Below are 18,681 nucleotides of genomic sequence, written 5' to 3'. Positions count from 1 at the left end.
ATTTGTACTTGCGCCATTTGTATGTTTAGTTAGAAAGATTGCATTTTAGGTCTTAGGGTATGGGCTATGTGATTTGAGTTATTTGATTAAAGCCAAAATATTGGTGCAAATAGGATTATAGTTATATGGATGCTTGTGAATGATTTCATTGATATTTAATTGGAAACCTCTACCTGTTACTTTTGAAAATTAAGAGGTTGAGGGTTGATATTGAGATTTATGTAGTTTTGAATTGTTGTGATGTGTTACATATGTTATTTTACATCTTTTAAATGTGGTTTAGGTCTTAAGGTGAGTTTTTGGCACTTTGATTGGGTTTTGAACACCTTAATTGTAAAAAAGTGTGAAAAAGTCACTGAGTTTGGGTGTCTAACTTTTTGGTATAAAATAATTTGACAATAAAATTAGTACTATTAGTTAGTTCATTAAATTTGTAGATATCTATATCACTTTAATTGAACATTCGATGAGGATTTAGGCACACTAGAAGTTTGGCCCTCAATTTAGAAATTTGATAGCAAGTTAATTGCTGTCATCAATTCTATCTAATGTGCTACAGCATATAGCACAGTATTAGTTAACCATAATGCATTGTTCCTTAACCTTGGTGGATTGCTCTTTTTGTTGGAAAATGATATTTTTGACTCTATTTTTAAATGTTTTCAAGTCTCGTTGGCATCCTATGGTTCCTTATGGTTTATAACTTTGATATAAGTTCTTTTTTTGCTTAGAACTAAGGTATTTAAATCATCAAACGTGGGATCCCATATTTACTATTGTGTTTTTAAGTTGGCTTTGATTATTTAAATTTTCATTAAGTATGATTTACTTGGTTTTGAATTATTCTATTATGGTAGAATTTATCCTACCACTATAATTAATCCTTTTATAACTATAGTTTAAAATTTTAATTATGGTATGATATTAGCTTGGGTGAGTCCTGTATCACCATGGTGATTTTGGTTAAAATGGGGGTAATAAGGGTGGTATATATTGCACTTTGATTCTTTGCTCTTTGGACTGCTTATAGATAGACATTTTACGAGTCTCAACCATTTGAATTCAACCATTAGGACTAGATTTCAATGAAGTGGCTATTCTTGCCTATATCATCATTGCCTCAGACAAATGATGTAGCAATGAGAAGAGCAGCGAAACTCTTTCACCTTGATCGCTTAGCTCTTCATCATCAATAACAAAACCCATTTATGAGTGATGGCTCACTGATGATCAAAGGCTCATCTAAGCTTCTATAATCCATTAAGGCTACGAAAAAGAAAATCAATAATTAAAGATATCTATATATAGGAAAAATATTTCACACACACACACACACACACTCTCTCTCTCTCTCTCTATATATATATATATTTGCATTGCAGAAGTTGAGAATATGAGGAAATGCTAAAATGGTGAATGTAACACTCTCGTGATAAATGATTGAAAAAATTTAAAATAAAATTTAATGCTCCTATAAAAGTAGACTAAAAATAAATAAAAAATAAGGAAATAATTTCAATCCATTAACTAATGAAGAGAAATATTCAATAAAATTATCCAATAAAAGAATGATATTAACATTATCTTTAAGTCCATCAATCAATCAGAATCAATCTTTTTTGCCAATCAAGTTGAATATACAAGCTTTATTTATATAAGTTGATGATTGATTGATTTGAGTAGAGCAAGCTTTGTATTCTTAAGACCATAATCATCTCATTTCAAGCTCTATGTGTCAATGGTGATTGATAGAAGACATAAATAATAGTCCTAGATTAAACTTGTAGATTATAATGAAAAAATTTTAAAATTTTTTAGAACTAGATGTTAGGTAGTTAGAGCTAAGTGCAATTTCTTTGTCCCTTACTTATTTTAATATATTTTTAAGCATATTAGTTCATACTCTGTTTTGTGTAAAACTCTTATTTGAAGATCTTTACATTTGCCATGAAAAAGTTGTTTAAAAATATAATTTATACTTTTCATTAAGGTTATAAGAGAATTTTGGAAGTAAATCATCAGGTTTTGGCCTTGCTTTCACTCACACATACACACTGTTTTTAAAACAAATTCTTAAACGCTCATTTTCTCACGGAATTTAAAATAAAAAAGATAAAGAAAAAAAGGCGAAGCAAACTACGCCTCACTGAAAATGTGTCTAGGAAAAATTTGTATTTTAGCTCTAGATTAAAAATACATTAATATAAAAATATATTATAATAATATTAATTTAATAATAACTGGTTCAACTGCAAGCCATTCGAAGAAGTCCTCAATTGGCATTGGCCGGGTCACAAAAATCCAAGAGATTCTCATAGCTTGTAGGGAGGATATTAATTTAGAAAAATTGCATATGAAGCCCTCGTTGGAGAAAAAATGCACTTTGGACCTCAAACATTTTGAGATCTGAGGATTCTTTTTATAAATATATTTTAAAAAGAAAAGATATAATTGCCCTTGGTAAGAAAAAAAATTTTAAGTTTACTACTAGTGAACAATTCCTTATTAATATATAAATATAAAATTATGAATTTGTGAGCATTTAATTATAAAGATCTAAACTTGCTATCATGATAAAACATAATTTTGAATATATGAAATAATTAATTATAGATTTTAGTTTGTGAATAGATGAATCTGTATTTATAAATATTTAAATTTTAAATTTATGAAATTGGCAAAAAAAATTCATCAACTTTGAACAAGAATTTAACTATCAAAGGAGAATTGCTTGTTAATTTGTGAATATAAGGTTGTGAATTTGTAAACAAGTAATTATAAAAATTTGTGAATTTGGCTAACATAAACTCATCAACTTTAAACAAAAATTTTACTATCAATAAACCATTACTTGTTAATATCTAATTAAAAAATTGTAAATATGTGAACATCTTTCTATAAAAATCTGAATTTCTATTTGCCATCTTTTTTTATTAAAAACAATTATGTCTTTTCTCTCTTAAATATATTCATTAAAAAAAGTTTTTAAATTTGTAAAATAATTTCAGAATGCATTGGATCTTCTCGAAAGCCCTAGACGTGATTTTTCCTATTACTCTATTAATTCTTTTTTGGAAGGAGAACAATATTATGGATATAGAAATAAAAAAGTACATAAGATAAAAAAGAGTTCAAAAAGAAACCAAAAAAAGAAAGTTAAATGGACACAAGTGGCGTGAAAAAGAAAAGTTAAAGAAAAAATTGGCATCACATGCAGAGAAGTGACATTTAGGGCTGACTTTTATCCGGACATTGCAATCGGGGTTGTTCATTCTTGATTGGTTCCTTTGGGTTGTCGAGAAAATGTATGGATATTATATTTTGTAATAATAAATATATATAATAAAATAATTTTTAAAGAAAGGAAGTTGAGTGCCCTCCATGTGAGAGAGAAAAGCAATTGGAATTAGTGAAGAGAACAAAATAATTGAAGCTGATGGGTGGGTCCTGGTTCCTATAAATAAAGCAGCCTCGTGAAGGTCTTACAGTCTCACAGTGGAAACGCAGAGGCAGTTATGTTGAAAGTTCATCGCTCATTCTGCAAATGGAATCGCAGTGGTCAGACACCCGTGAGTGCTACATCTATACCTAGCTCCTTCGAGTCTTGTATATTAATCACATCCTAAAAAGTTTATGGTTTTTTTATAAATCAATTTGTATAAAAAATAATTTTTTTTTAATTTTACATTTTCATAATTTCCAATGAGCTAAAAACAAAGAGTTACAAGAAAAAGAAAATGCTTTTAACAATAATACATTTAATAGGAACAAGCTTCCCTCTTCTTACTACTGGTAAAAAAAAAAAAAATAGAAGAAGAAGAAGAAGAAAGCTTCCCTCTTCTTACCAAATCCCTTCATCCTCCCATTTTTTCGGAGTGTGTTTGCATGTTTGGATTAAAAATTTTCAATTGGGATTATAATAAATTGAGGTTTGTAAATGAAGATTAAGATAAAAGTTTGTGATTGTAATGTCATTTATATTTAAATATTTTTTTAAAAATCAGTTACATAAATAAATTAAAATTTATTTAAATTATACAATTCAAAAATTAGTCTAAATATACAATGACAGAGAGAGAGAGAGACATTAATTTTATGATATATTAAGAGGTCAAATGATGATAAAAAATATCGTAAAAAATAAAATAAGAGAATATTTCAATATTTGTTGAGGCATTGAAAATTAAATCAATCACTCAATTAATTAAAGTATTGTTTTAAACGATAATAATTAAAATTACGATCAAATTAATATAAATAAAATATTTTATTATATTAATTAAGATATTAATTTAAAAGTTTACGGTGCAACCGACATGTTAATCCGGATTTACCATGACATGACATTTATCATGTTTGCTTTCACAGCACTCATTCCCTTGCTCTCTTTCTCACCCACCCCAACACGATGATTGACAGGCTAGGTTTGGGCCTATGGCTTTCAATTATGTTATCTTTTCGTTTGGGTTTCATTTCCATCACGTCCTTCATTGTGTTTCTTCTTTCTTCGTCTTGACTCCTGAATCCACCGCAACCGGATAAGTACTTTTGGTTTCCAAGGCCGTAGCAGGTTCTCCAGTTTCCATTTCGATCATCTTTTTCAGTTTCGTCTCCAAGCTTTTCAATCGACAAGGTAGGTTCTGGGATTTTTGCTGATGCTTCTTCCCCTTTTGTTCTCTTTAGTTCAATCAAAACCCCATCTATCCAACCCTGCTTGGTTTCCCGTTTAAACGGCTCAATCCGGTTCATTGAACAGTTCATACTAACTTAAAATGGCCAAAACAAGCCGCTTGTTTTTCTGGTTTGGTTTCATATTACTGCTGGAGTGCTCTGCTTCTTTTTAGTCAACTAATTAAATGTTTTTAATATATGTACATAGCTTTATTTTAATTAAAATACGTTTAGTTTAATATTGATATCAATGTTTCGTAATTATTATTATCATGACAAAATAATAGAATGCTTTATAACTAAAGCATCTTTTGACGAAGTGATATAATTTCAGAATTAGCATATATAATAAAGGAAAAAGGAGCCCGCAAAGTGAAAGGTTCATCACCGATTGCGCAGATGGAATTACAAAGGCCAGACAGCAGTAAGTGCTTCCAACTCTTGGCCATTTTCTTCAATGTCTCTCTTTATTGTATTCTTCTTTTAATTTATGTCAAGTCATTAGATATTCTCAACTCAAATGTTTATTAAGGATATTGATCTTCTTCCTCTCAATTGAGCAATTGGACAAGGGTTTGTTTATACTTTATAGTTTAATGGACAGGGAGAAGAGGGATTTTACTGATCTCTTGTTTATTTTAGAGAAGAGAAAAGAGATATATTTTAGTTTTGTTATGATTAAAACACAAATTTCACATTTCAAAAACCACAACCAATGGATCTTATAAAAAATTAAGGTCTCGTTTGATATGATGAAAGAATTTTTAATAAAATTGAAATCAAAATCAAAATAGAATTAGATTTTAAAAATATGGTATAAAAATAGAATTCTAGTATAATTTAAATTAGTATGTGTATTTAAAATAAGAAATGACCAAGTTGCCCCCCTTTTAAAAAAATTAAAACGACCTCTTTCATCATAAGTAGACAAAAAAAGATGAGGATAGTGTAGTACACAAAGTGAATTAGAAGGAATTGGAGCAATTCCTTAATTGTTATGATGGAATTGAATTCTAGCATTTTTAATAGAATGAGAATTCTTGAGAGTTGCAACTCCTATATACCGAATATGATTAAATTAAGATTCTCTATCCGATTCCATTTCTACATTACAAGTTCAATAATGGCAAACATGGCCTAAATTATATTTGAGAGGATACTAGATAAGTTTCAAAACATTACATTAATGAAAATAAAATTCTTGACAAATCTTTTTAAAAAATAAGTTAAAAATATCAATCAAAATAATTAAAAATCTGAAAGTATCAATTACAAATAAGTGTTTAAATATCAAATATAACTTTTAAATTATTTTGTAACTATTTAAATTAATATTTAAAATTAATTTTTTAGACATTTAAACAGGGACTTAACTCTTGTCGTCCCGTTATATTTTATTTTCGGTTTGCTTTTTATTTTTTACACTAATAAATTAAGATATGTGTAACTTTATTTAATATAAATTTATTCTTTTGATTTTTTTGGTAATATTGCTTAAAATGACTTTAGGTAGCATTTGGATAAATGCATTTTAATTTGGCTTTCAGATTTAAAATATTGTATTTTAAAAATTTTACAATTTAAATTTATATATTTAAAACTTTTTATTTGGATAGCTTAAAAACATTTTAAATAAAGAAAAGAAATGAGTTGAACTTTGAAACAAAAATAGAAAATTAGGAGTGATGAATTTACTTTTATTTTTCAATTAACGAGAGGCGATAATGAGAAATGAAAAAAATAAACAACAGTCATAGATGCATTCATGAAAACATAAATATAATAAAAAATTTAAATGACTAAAGTATAAAATAAATTTAAAATTATAAAAAAATTATATTAAAAAATACGATTTAAATTTAGATTTTCAACTTCATAAATTTTATTATATCCAAATTAAGAATTTGCTTCAAATTTAAATTTTCATTAATCCAAACCAAAGACACCATTAGAAAAAATTATTATATTTTTTTCAAGTACGACAAATAAGATTGAAATGACGTACTTGTAAATTGTGATACATAATATTTAACATAAAAATTTTACAAAATATATAACATATGATTTATTTATTTGCTTTTTTGTTTGAGGAGAAGATGGAATAACTTGGCTTGTACCTGAGATGAAAGAGGATCGAACAGAACACGAGCTGGAGATAAGATATTCTAGAACAATCACTGCAAATGAAAATCAAAAGGGTATGCCATTCTCATTCCTTTGTTTTACTATCACTTGAAATGAATCAATTAAAAGTCTTGCTTTCTACACATAACTTGCTTCGCACAGAATCTAATTTCAAGCAAAACTATCAGGTTTTGTTCGAGGGTATGTTTTCTTCTCATGGCCTAGTGAATCTAATACTGAAATATATTGCGGTATGTGAATTTTTCGTTACTAAGCTTTGCCATTATACAAAATGAATCATTGACATATCATAATGTTTTTTAGATTCCGATTGGAAATATGTCTTCTCATCATCAAGTGAACCATCTGAAGTAACAATTGTGTTCGAGCAAAGCCATGGAGTCCAAGGAAGAGGGAGAGCATTCAAGTTAAAGTCAAACAATAATAGAGAAAGTGAACATACTGATGAGGAAGATATGCCTCTAGCTCCAAGAGAAGTAATGGGGGACATTCAAATGCGAGTGGTGAGATTCTCAAAAGGGATGGAATTTTCATCGTCAGGTTTGAAGCACAAGTTAACAGAGCATGAACATGGGCCCAACAAAGATTTGAACTTGATTACAGCAGCATATGTTTCCATGGATTCCAACGTTGCCACTTCAAACAAAGATTTCATTATAACTGATAGTGCTATTTATAAGCAACGCACTCCTTTAGGGAATACAGTCTTGCATATAGCAGCTGCCTATGGAAATAATGCAATGGTAGAGAAGGTGGCTCAACAAGCTCCCTATCTTTTTACAGTCACCAACAACAACTATGATACTGTATTACATGTTGCTGCAAGAAAAGGCCATGGGTCAACCATTCAATTCCTCTTGAATACTTGGTTGGCTTTTTTAAGACGTGAAACAGATGGTTATCAGCAAGATCAATCCACTTTGCAAATGATGCTCTTGGTATCTCTTTCTTTGTTACGAAACAAACAAGGAAACACATTTTTTCATGAGGCATTTATGGTCAATGCCCATAATGGGGCTAGGATTTTTCACGCCTTTGAAGCCCCTTTCATTAAGGATAGTTCAGAGCTTGAGACTGAGTTCAAGAGAATTGTTAATCAACTAGCAGCATTTACAATCAATAGTGAAGGAAAATCATTACTGTATGTGGCCATTGAGGTTGGATGTAAGCAAGTTGTTGATCAACTATTGGATATCTGCATCCAATTTGACTTGAAGCCTCAAGGAAAATCTCCCTTTGTTCCAGCACTTATCAAGAAAAATATGGGTAATTGTCATTAACTCAAGGATTTGTTTCTTCACTGTATTACTAAAACATTCTTCATTTGCCAACATATGAATCCTAATTATTATTATTATTATTTTTGTTTATCACAGATATGTTCCATGCCATTTTGAGCAAGAAACCAAAGTGGATACACTTGAGAAATGAAGAAGGGAAGCTTCCTCTTCATCAGGCAGCTTCTACGGGGTACTATAAAGGTGTTTCCTACTTGGTAAAGAAATGTTCTTCATGCATCATGGAAAGGGACAATAATGGCTTCTTTCCTATTCATTTGGCATGTAGTAAAGGTCACTTAAAAGTAGTTAAAGAGCTACTAAAATACTACCCAGATCCCACAGAGATGCTAGACAAAAATGGCCAAAATTTGCTCCATATTACTGCTAAAAGTGGAAAATATGAGGTAGTTAGGTACATCCTCCAACATCCTAAGCTTGAGGTTATGATAAACCAGAAGGATAATAATGGGAATACTCCTTTACATTTGGCCACCCTTCACTGGCACCCTAAAATTGTGCATTGGTTGACTTGGGACAATAGAGTCAATCTTGCTATACTTAACCAAGAAAACCAAACAGCTCAAGATATTGCTGACTTAAGGCATGACAAAAATCCATCCCTTGCACAAGTAAGTTACTATTTATCATTTAATGAGTTCAATTTTTTTAATCAAAATCATTATTCTTCTTTGAAGAGTTAATGATAGTCTTTTGTTATAGCAAAAATGAATGTGTTTAATTATTTGCAGCGACTTACATGGAGTGCATTGCAATCTGCTGGTACACCTCGAAGTTCTTTTAGGTTCCTTTCAAATGACACAAAAGTTGGTGAAGAACAAGAATCTCCTAGCACCGAACAATATAAAGACAGAATTGACACTTTGATATTGGTTTCAACCCTTATAATAACAGCATCCTTTGCTACTGGGTTTGCTATGCCGGGTGACGTGGATCAAGGAACAGCTGTTATGCTGAATCATGTCATGTTCCATTTGTTCATTCTCTCCCTCACCATCTCTGTATTTGGGGCTATTATTACAACTATAATTCTCATGTGGGCTCGTTTAGATGATCTCCATTTGATGCTTTTTGCTTTGAACTGTGCAATGCCAGTCCTAGGTGTTTCTTTGACAACACTATCTCTGGCTTTTTTGGCAGGTGTATACCTTGTAGTAAGCAAACTTAGCTGGTTGGCCACTACCTTCTTGGTGTTGAGTGTGGTTTTGATCTTCATGATTGTGTTCTTGTATACCCTCTTTTGGCTACCATCCTCTTCAACCATACCATTCATCAGATATATTTCCTATTATCCCTTTCTTCTCCTTGCAAATATAGCTGAAGTGAAAAGCAATGCCAACCACAAAGGTCCTAGTATTTAACTTCTAGCACCCTCTAATCCAGATGAAGGATATGTGATTATCTATAGAAAATGAAGAATCACGCGTGTTAAGGATCAAATAATATTTACTTGTCTAATGTCCTTTTATATATTATGTTATACTTATTCATCAGTATTATTGTGTCATACTAGGACTTGTTGTACATGATAGTTGGCTGAGTATGTATGGTTGTAATAAATAATTAATCTTGTGTATGTCTTATGTATAGGGATTAGTTAGTAGTAAGGTTGTGATCTTTGATTGTTATATAAGGGTTGTGTATTTTAACAATTGTGAGAAATTTTTAGAGCAAGTGTGGTAGTCTGCATAGGATGTTTGTCATAAATAACCTACATACTAAGATGTGATCAATTAAAAGCTAGATATATCTATCATATTAAATTGATTTATGAGAATACAAGTGGACTTTTAGGGTCATATGTTGAAGTCTACAAATGATATTTGCTAAATCGGTGGCCACCAACACAAATAAAAAATGGATTAAATGAACAAGACTATATATAAAGCAAAGAATTTATCGTTTTAAAATTGTTGCATTCGGTAACACTAATATTTCATAAGGTTTAAATCAATGTGGCATCAAGCTTAGTAACTAATAAGGGGTTTTCTCTCTGAAGTAAAGAATGTGTTTATTTCTCTCTGTTAACTGCATGTCCTAAATATTCAATTTTCAAATTGGTTCGTATTGGTGGCCTTTTTGGATATTTTTGGTTATGGCTTGTGACATTTGAAGATGGTAGCTATTAGATGTTATTTCCTCATCTATAATTAGGAAAAACAAAAAACATAATATGATCAAAGAATTAAGAAACATACTAAGAGGACTAGAATAAAAGCAAACTTCAAAGAAGAATGTAAGTAATATAATATATAAGCCAATAAAATAAGATTGATGGATACAAAAGATGATATGTCCCTAAAATTGTGTATGCCTTTACATGGGATAAAAGAATTGATCTTGATTTGCTAAGCCAACAAAATCAAACGACTTTAAGCATTGTGGACTTATGGCTTGACTAAAATCCATCTGTTGCACATTCAGGCATTAATGCAAAATTTGATAGTTGAATGAAGATTCAACGAAGTTTTATTTACAACAAAATCCAAATGTATATTTCAAGTGACTTACATGGATTGCGTTGCAATCTATTGGTATGCCTCAAAACTTGATAATGATGAGATTCACTCTCAATAGCACACAAACTGAAGTAAAGAAAAAGGAATCCACAATCAAATAATGTAAATACAATTTGACGCTTTGATAGTAGTTTCAACTCTTAGAATAACAACCTTGTTTATTGGTGGATTAACCATGCCTACTTTGTATTACTATAGTTGACTATCTTAGTCACTAAGTAATTGTACTCATCCTTTTATTTAATTTTTTATAGGCACTGGCTCTGAGTAAAACAAAGGAAAAGTACCAAAAGCTTAGGAATCTTGTCTCCTACTATAGACCTCTTGCATTAAAGTTTAAATACGTGTTTTGTAATTGAAATTGCCACCTAGGTCCATATTTTGATTTGTACTTCCACCATTTGCATGTTTAGTTAGGAAGATTGTATTTTAAGTCTAGGGCATGGGTTATGCAATTTTAGTTATCTAATTAGAGCCAAAATATTAGTGCAAATAGGATTATAGTTATATGGACGCTTGTGAATAATTTCATTGATATTTAATGTTGGAAACCTTTACCTGTTGCTTTGAAAATTAAGGGGTTGAGGTTGGTATTGAGATTTATGTGGTTTTGGATTGTAATGGTGTGTTGCATATTTTATTTTAAGTCCTTTGAATGTGATTTAGGTGCTGAGGTGAGTTTTGGCACTTTGATTTGATTTAGAACATCCTAATTGTGAAAAAGTGTGAAAATGTGATTAGTTTGGATTTGGGTACTCAACTCTTCAATATAAAATAATTTGAAAATGAAACTAGTGCCATTAGCTAGTTCATTTAATAAGATTTTTGTAGACACCTATGTCACTTTAATTGAATGTTAGATGGAGATTTAGGCATACTAGAAGTTTGGCCTTCAATTTAGAGATTTGATAGCAAGTCGTTGTCATCAATTCTATGTAATGCGCCACAACATATAGCATAATATTAGTTAGCCGTAATCTGTTGTTCCTTAGCCTCGGTGGATTGCTCATTTTGTTGGAAAATGATATTTTTGACTCTATTTTCAGATGTTTTCAAGTCTTGTTGGCATCCTATGGTTCTATATAGTTTATAACTTCGATATAAGTTCTTCCCCTTAAGGTATTTAAATTATCAAACTTGGGATCCCATATTTACTATTATGTTAAGTTGGGTTTGATTATTTGGGTTTTCATTAAGTATGATTTACTTGGTTTTAAATTATTCTATTATGGTAGAATTTATCCTATCACTATAATTAATCCTTTTATAACTACAGTTTAACATTTTAATCATTATGTGGTAATTAGCTAGCATGAGTTTTGTATCACCATGATGGCTTTGGTTAAATGTTGAGGTAACAAGGGTGGTGTATTCATACTTTAATTTTTTGCTCTCTAGACTGCTCATAGATAGGCATTTTATGAGTCTCAATTGTTTGAATTCGACCATTGGAATTAGATTCCATTGCAGTGGCCATTCTTACCTAGATCATAATTGCCTCAAACAAATGATTTAGCAATGGGTAGAGCAGCGAAACTCCTCCACCTTGACCACCTAGCTCTTCATCATTAATAACAAACCTATTTGTAAGCAATGGTTGATCGATGATTAAAGGCTCATCTAAGCTTTTATAATCCATTAAGGCTATGAAAAAGCAAATCGATTGTAATGACTTAAGAATTTTAGAATAATTAAAAAAAAAAAAAAAACACAGAGAGTTCATTAATCAATAGTAATATATATATATATATATATATATATATAAGAATATGAGATTTAAAAGAAAAATAATACTATGTATAGTGGAAAAACATATAATTAAATTTTTATATTTCATATCTATATTTAAAATTTTAAATTGGCAACAAGAAAATGATGGGTTATGACAACTTAAGTATTATAGTAAAATAAAATTTGATTTTAGTAAATGTAAAGAGAAGTAGATTCAAATTGCGGAAATGTGAAAAGTTAAAAAAAATCATATGACATCTTTTATGAATTTAGGTTTAAAATTTAGCTTTGACATTTAGATATACTCTCTCTATTTAAAAACTAAAGTATTTTTAAAGAGTTGATTGTTCAAAAATATAAGACATTTTTAATATTTTGAGGTATAATCATTATCTTTTTTTTTAAAGTACCCGTAGTGATAATGACTTTATATTTATCATAGAGTATTTAATAAGGATAAATATAAAAAAATAAAATTAGTTTGAAAATAGGTAATTACTTTATTGAAGAATAAAATTTAATTAAAAATATTTTATATTTTTAAATTTAAAGAGTATATTTTTATTATTCCTAGCATTTATGAATTCACCGACACATATTTTTTGTTTTTTTTTTCAAATTTGGGTCTTATTTGTAATTTTGGCAAAGAAATAAAATATACTCTCTTTGTCGCCTTACTTGTCGATAAAAGATCAGAATATGGGAAGAAGATACCGACAGCCGTCTTTCTCTTTGGATCTAGAAATTTCTCCTCCCTCTTTCCTCAATTCACGTTCATCTTCTCTCATTCAATGTGCTGGACTCCACCTTTTTTCTTCCTTCTTTGTCGTTTGATGTCGTATGTGGTGAGTACTGAGTAGGATCATCTTCGTCTCTTCCTTCACTTCTCTGCTGTTGGAGCATTCAAGAACAGGGGAGGAGTTGGGTATTGGTCAGATGAATCGATAGAGGGAAAAGAGTTTTTCTTTGTTCAGAGAGCATTGAAACCTTAACCTCTGAACTTCTCTTCTCCTTCTCGCTGCCGTCATTATCGACTGTGGTGTCAGAATCCTTTCCTCCGTCATTCTTCTTCCCCTGTTTCTCCCATATGGCGCGCTGCTGTGTGGGTTGCTGCCATAGTCTCCTCCCTTTACCTCTGTTTCGCACATCGCTGGTCTGTGTTCACCTTTTCTTCCTTGTTTAAGTAGCAGCATCTCCTCTTAGCTTTCACCATTGTTGATTAGAGGTAACGATCTTGAAATCTCTTCCTCCCTCCTCGGTTCTGTGCGCGTGTATGGATTGAAGAAATTGTTGCTGTGGTTGTGAGTGGTTGTGAACCTTCCTTCTTGATGTTCTCGTGTGTGTATGTGAGTTAATAATTGAAGTTGGAAAATTTTTCTCTCCTCTGTTACTGCTGTTCGTGGCTGTGTGTGTATATGAAAGGGAATCTTAGCTTGAATTAATTAAGCTGAAACTTACAGTAATAGAAAGAAGATGATGGTGGTGGTGTGGGTTGAGTTTTAATTAAATTTGACGTGGTTATTGATTACAATATTGATACTATGAAATTTTTAAAAGTGAAATTAAAGAGGGGGGTTGGCAATTGTTTAAGAATTGATGTTTTAAAGTGTTTGATAAAATGTTTATTTAGAGAGTTTTGTTTAATTATGATATATTTTTTTAAAATTTTATTAATTGTTGTGAGAAGTGTGTTTAGTATGGTTGTTATTATTGATTTATGAATATAATTTGAAATTAACAAAAAAAATTTGATTGTGAATTTAATAAGATGTGGTTATTTAAATTATTGAAAAATAAATGACTGTGAATGAATTATGTGATAAAAGATTTGAATGCTTAAAACTTTTATGAATGGAATTGAAATGAGGTATAGTTGGTATTTTGATAAGAAGATTAATAAAAGATGGTATTTAAATGGAGAAATCAACAATGACTAGTGAGGGACTTTTATGTAAAAAGTCCTAGCTCTAAAAGTTTCAAACCTTTATGTTAATGCATGCCGGAAGGCAACTATTCAACTGATTAAAAATTTATTAAAATCTTATTATATTTTATAGGGTATTTAAAAGAGGAGAAGTTGGAGTAAAGTGGTAATAAGTGAACTATGAATTAAGAAAAAAAAAACATTTCAAGTGAGTGAATAGTGTCCTATATAATTTGTTAATAAATTTATTCTCTTCACAATAATATTTAAATGTATTCATGACTGTTTATATTGTTATATTTTAAATTTTATTATCAACTATCATAAATAAAAACGTTTTTACTATACAAAGGTTTATAAAAAGAGTCAGAATTATTTTATGATTGAGTGTCTTCTATTATTTAATATATTGAGAATGTTTGATTTTACGGTTTAGGAAATCATTTATTATTATGACTCATGTATGCTTGATTTAAAGTGTGAGATCGAATTAGAACGCTAGTTGCTAAAGATAGTTCCGTTAACCTTTAATATGTCATGGTACACCTTACTAGTAGAGTATTTTATAGGAGGTGCTAGCCCCATGCACAGGCTAACACACGTGAAACGAAGAGATTGATATTCATGAGCATTGTACTCACGCTGGTTTTGTGGCTCCTGCCATGCTTATTTCATGCTTTTAGCCACACTTGATTGGTTATGTATTCTCGTAGATTATGTATTCACGCTTGTTGTTATTTACTCTCATAGATTATGTGTCTACACTTGTTATCTGTTCTGATAAAAAATTTTGCTCAAGGATATTTTGAACTTAATTTTTTTAAATGAATTTTACTAAACAAGTTGACTTTTGTGAATGGATTTCATTATAACGAGAAAGTTACATTTCTTCATTGTTTAATACAAGTATGATAGTTAAAAAAAATACTTAGTTTGAGTTATACACCATTGCTTTTTTTAATTGATTATTTTAGTTAAATTCATGCTTATTCTATTTATATTACTTTCTTTTATTACTTTGAATTTTATTTTGAGATGCTATTCACTGAAAAATATTTTTACCTTAGATAATAGTTGAACTTGTATCTCGAGGTATCCATCGAGGAGTTGTATTACTGAACTGAAAAGGAAGAATTATTTTAGATAAATTTTAATTTGGTAAAGATTTGAACGTTGTATTCATATTAGAGCCTGGCCTCATGTTCTCCATGTAAATTATAAGTAGGAGCTTCATATTTCTTTGAGATTAAACATCAAATTTAATATTGTAAAAGAAATTTCTAATCATCCTATTAATGTATTCAAAGTGTTAACTTATGAGTTTATCTGATCGAGATTTAAAGGATGTGAGTTTTGTGCTCACATTTCGTGCCGATCACATTTAATTTTTGAGGTATGACATCAATGATTAATGATATCCACATATTGGGAAAAAAAACATTCTCTCTCTCTCTATATATATATATATATTTATATTGTAGAACTTGAGAACATGGAGAAATGCTAAAATGGTGGATATAATACTCTCATGATAAATGACTGTAGAAATTCAAAATGAAATTTAATGCTCCTATAAAAATAAATTAAAAATAAATGAAAAACGAGAAAATAATTTCAATCCATTAACCAATGAAGAGAAATGTTCAATAAAATTATCCGATAAAAGAATGATATCAACATTGACCTTAAGTCCATCAACCAATGAAAATCAATCTTTTTCTTGTCAATCAGGTTGAATCTACAAGCTTCGTATATATAAGTTGATGATTGATTGATTTGAGCTGAGGAAGCTTTGTATTCTTAAGACCACAATCATGTCATTTCAAGCTCTATGTATCAATGATGATAGATATAAGATAAATAATAATTCTAGATTATAATAAAAAAATTTTAAAATTTTTTAGGATTAGATGTTAGGTAGTTAGAGCTAAATCAAAATAAATAATCCTGAACAATTTCTTTCTCCCTTACTTATTTTAATATATTTTTAAGCATATTAATTCATACTCTGCTTTGTGTAAAACTCTTATTTGAAGACCTTTACATTTGCCATGAAAAAGTTGTTTAAAAATATAATGTATACTTTTCATTAAGGTTATAAGAGAATTTTGGAAGTAATTCATCAGGTTTTGGCCTTGCTTTCACTCACACATACGCACTGTTTTTTAAAAAAAATTCTTAAGTGCTCATTTTCTCACGGAATTTAAAATAAAAAAGATAAAGGAAAAAAGGCGAAACAAACTACGCCTCACTGAAAATGTGTCTAGGAAAAATTTATGTTTTAGCTCTAGATTAAAAATGTATTAATATAAAAATATATTAAAACAATATTAATTCAATAATAACTAGTTCAACTACAAGTCATTCGAGGAAGTCTTCAATTGGCATTGGCTGGGTCACCAAAATCCAGGAGATTCTCATGGCTTGAGTTGTAGGGAGGATATTAATTTAGAAAAATTGCATATAAAGCCCTCGTTGGAGAAAAAACGCACTTAGGACCTCATGCATTTTGAAATTATTCTGTTTATCTGAGGATTCTTTTCATAAATATATTTTAGAAAGAAAAGACACAATTGCCCTTAGTAGGAAAGAAAAATTTTAGGTTCATTATTAGTGAATAATTATTTACTAATATGTGAACATAAAATTATGAATTTGTAAACATTTAATTGTAAAGATCTAAACTTGCTAACACGATGAAGCTTAGCTCTGAATATATGAAATCATTAATTACAGATTTTAATTTATTAATAGATGAATATGTATCTATAAATATTCAAACTTTAATTAGTTGTAAATTTTTGAAGTTGGTAAAAATGAATTTGTCAACTTTGAACAGGAATTTAACTATCAAAGGACAATTATTTATTAATTTGTGAACATAAAGTTATGAATTTATAAATATATAATTACAAAAATTTGAACTTGCAGTCAGAATAAATTTTAGGTCTGAATATTTAAAGTCATAAATTATGGGCCGTGCCTTGTCAATAATGAACCTGTATTTGTGAATATTCAAACTTTAAATTATAAATGTGTAAACTTGACTAACACAAACTTGTCAACTTTAAATAAAAATTTTACTATCAATAAATAATTATTTGTTAATTTCTAATCATAAAATTGTGAATATGTGAACATCTTGCTATAAAAATATGAATTTTCATTTGCTATCTTTTTTCACTTAGGACAATTATGTCTTTTTTCCCTAAAATATATTTATAAAAAAAGCCTTTAAACCTGCAAAATAATTTCAAAATGCACTGGGTCTCCTCTAAAGCCCTGGGTGTGATCTTCCCTATTATTCTATTAATTTTGTTTGAAGGAGAACAATATTATTAATATAGAAATAAAATAGCATATATGATTAACGAAAATAGTTAAAAAAGAAACAAAAAAAGTTAAATGGACACAACAATCCCCGGTGAAAAAGAAAAGTTAAAGAAAAAATTAGCATCACATGCAAAGAAGAGACATTTAGAAAAATGACAATGCAAATGAGTTATGTCCAGAAGCAAGATGCCCTCAGAACTATTTTTAAGAGAGAATCACATTCAACCTCCTCTCAAAAAAATTTATCACAAATAAGATCCAACAATAATTTTATTTGAGAAAAAAATAAGTCACGCTTTTATTTTAACAACGATCCACATTTCGCATGTAATTAATTTTCTTGAGAGAGGGTCGGTTGTGATTTTTCCTACTCTCAAACACCCTGAGATAACAGCTTTGGAGATAGCCAACAAAGGAAATTGGCAACTACCTGAGTTTCCAGTTTGCAAAGTTTTGAATGGTAAGAGATCTTCCCCGAACAGTTTTATAAGAAGAATCCAATGCTTTTTGAACCATACAGACCAATGACCATCCTAGCTAGCTCCACCGCGAGGTCTCTTGATTCCATTTCCATTGAGATGAAGGTGGGACTTTTCACAAGGTCTTGGTTTTCTTTTCCAGATCTGATGGTATTTTGCAAGAAGACCATACCCAGCATGGTATATAATATTATTCCATTAACTTGGAGAGTGACATGCACAAAACAATTTTATGATATAGGTATAAGTGTGTGTGTGTGTATAATTAATAAAAGCTGTACACTTTCTACGCATTAATTAAATATATACTTTTTAAATGATTGGGTTTGTTTTAGCCTTTGTCATGATAGGGCTCACTTTTATCCGGACATTGCAATCGGGGTGTCCATTCCTGACTGGTTCCTCTGGGTTGTTAGGAAAATATATGAATATTATAGTTTGTAATGGTAAATATAAAATAAAATAATTAAAAAGAAAGGAAGTTGAGTGCCCTCCATTTGAGAGAGAAAAATAATTGGAATAATTAAAGAGAACTGAATAATTGAAGCTGATGGGCGATGGGTGGTTCCTGGTTCCTATAA

General features: G+C 29.7%; 1 protein-coding gene across 1 annotated transcript; it reads left to right on the top strand.

Moving 5' to 3' along the window:
* The first annotated feature begins 3,462 nt into the window (after positions 1-3,462).
* On the top strand, positions 3,463-9,766 carry LOC129309396 (protein ACCELERATED CELL DEATH 6-like). Its single transcript, XM_054950968.1, has 7 exons — positions 3,463-3,569; positions 5,006-5,095; positions 6,768-6,869; positions 6,984-7,046; positions 7,120-8,082; positions 8,193-8,725; positions 8,846-9,766. Exons 1-7 carry the CDS (start codon positions 3,545-3,547, stop codon positions 9,473-9,475), a joined length of 2,406 nt encoding a protein of 801 aa, XP_054806943.1. The 5' UTR covers positions 3,463-3,544; the 3' UTR covers positions 9,476-9,766.
* Positions 9,767-18,681: the final 8,915 nt, after the last annotated feature.

Source organism: Prosopis cineraria, unplaced genomic scaffold (genome assembly GCF_029017545.1).
Source record: "Prosopis cineraria cultivar Desert tree isolate PC_DT_omini unplaced genomic scaffold, ASM2901754v1 PC4, whole genome shotgun sequence".
NCBI lineage: Eukaryota > Viridiplantae > Streptophyta > Magnoliopsida > Fabales > Fabaceae > Prosopis > Prosopis cineraria.
The sequence above is the reverse complement of the archived record's forward strand: the minus strand, read 5'-3'. Positions and strand labels throughout refer to the sequence as shown.

Excerpts from the sequence above, each read along its gene's own strand:
- LOC129309396 (XM_054950968.1), top strand. The coding sequence starts at position 3,545 with ATGGAATCGCAGTGGTCAGACACCC. Across the intron at positions 5,096-6,767 it reads ATTACAAAGGCCAGACAGCA|ATGGAATAACTTGGCTTGTA; the intron begins GTAAGTGCTTCC and ends TTTGAGGAGAAG. Across the intron at positions 7,047-7,119 it reads TAATACTGAAATATATTGCG|ATTCCGATTGGAAATATGTC; the intron begins GTATGTGAATTT and ends AATGTTTTTTAG.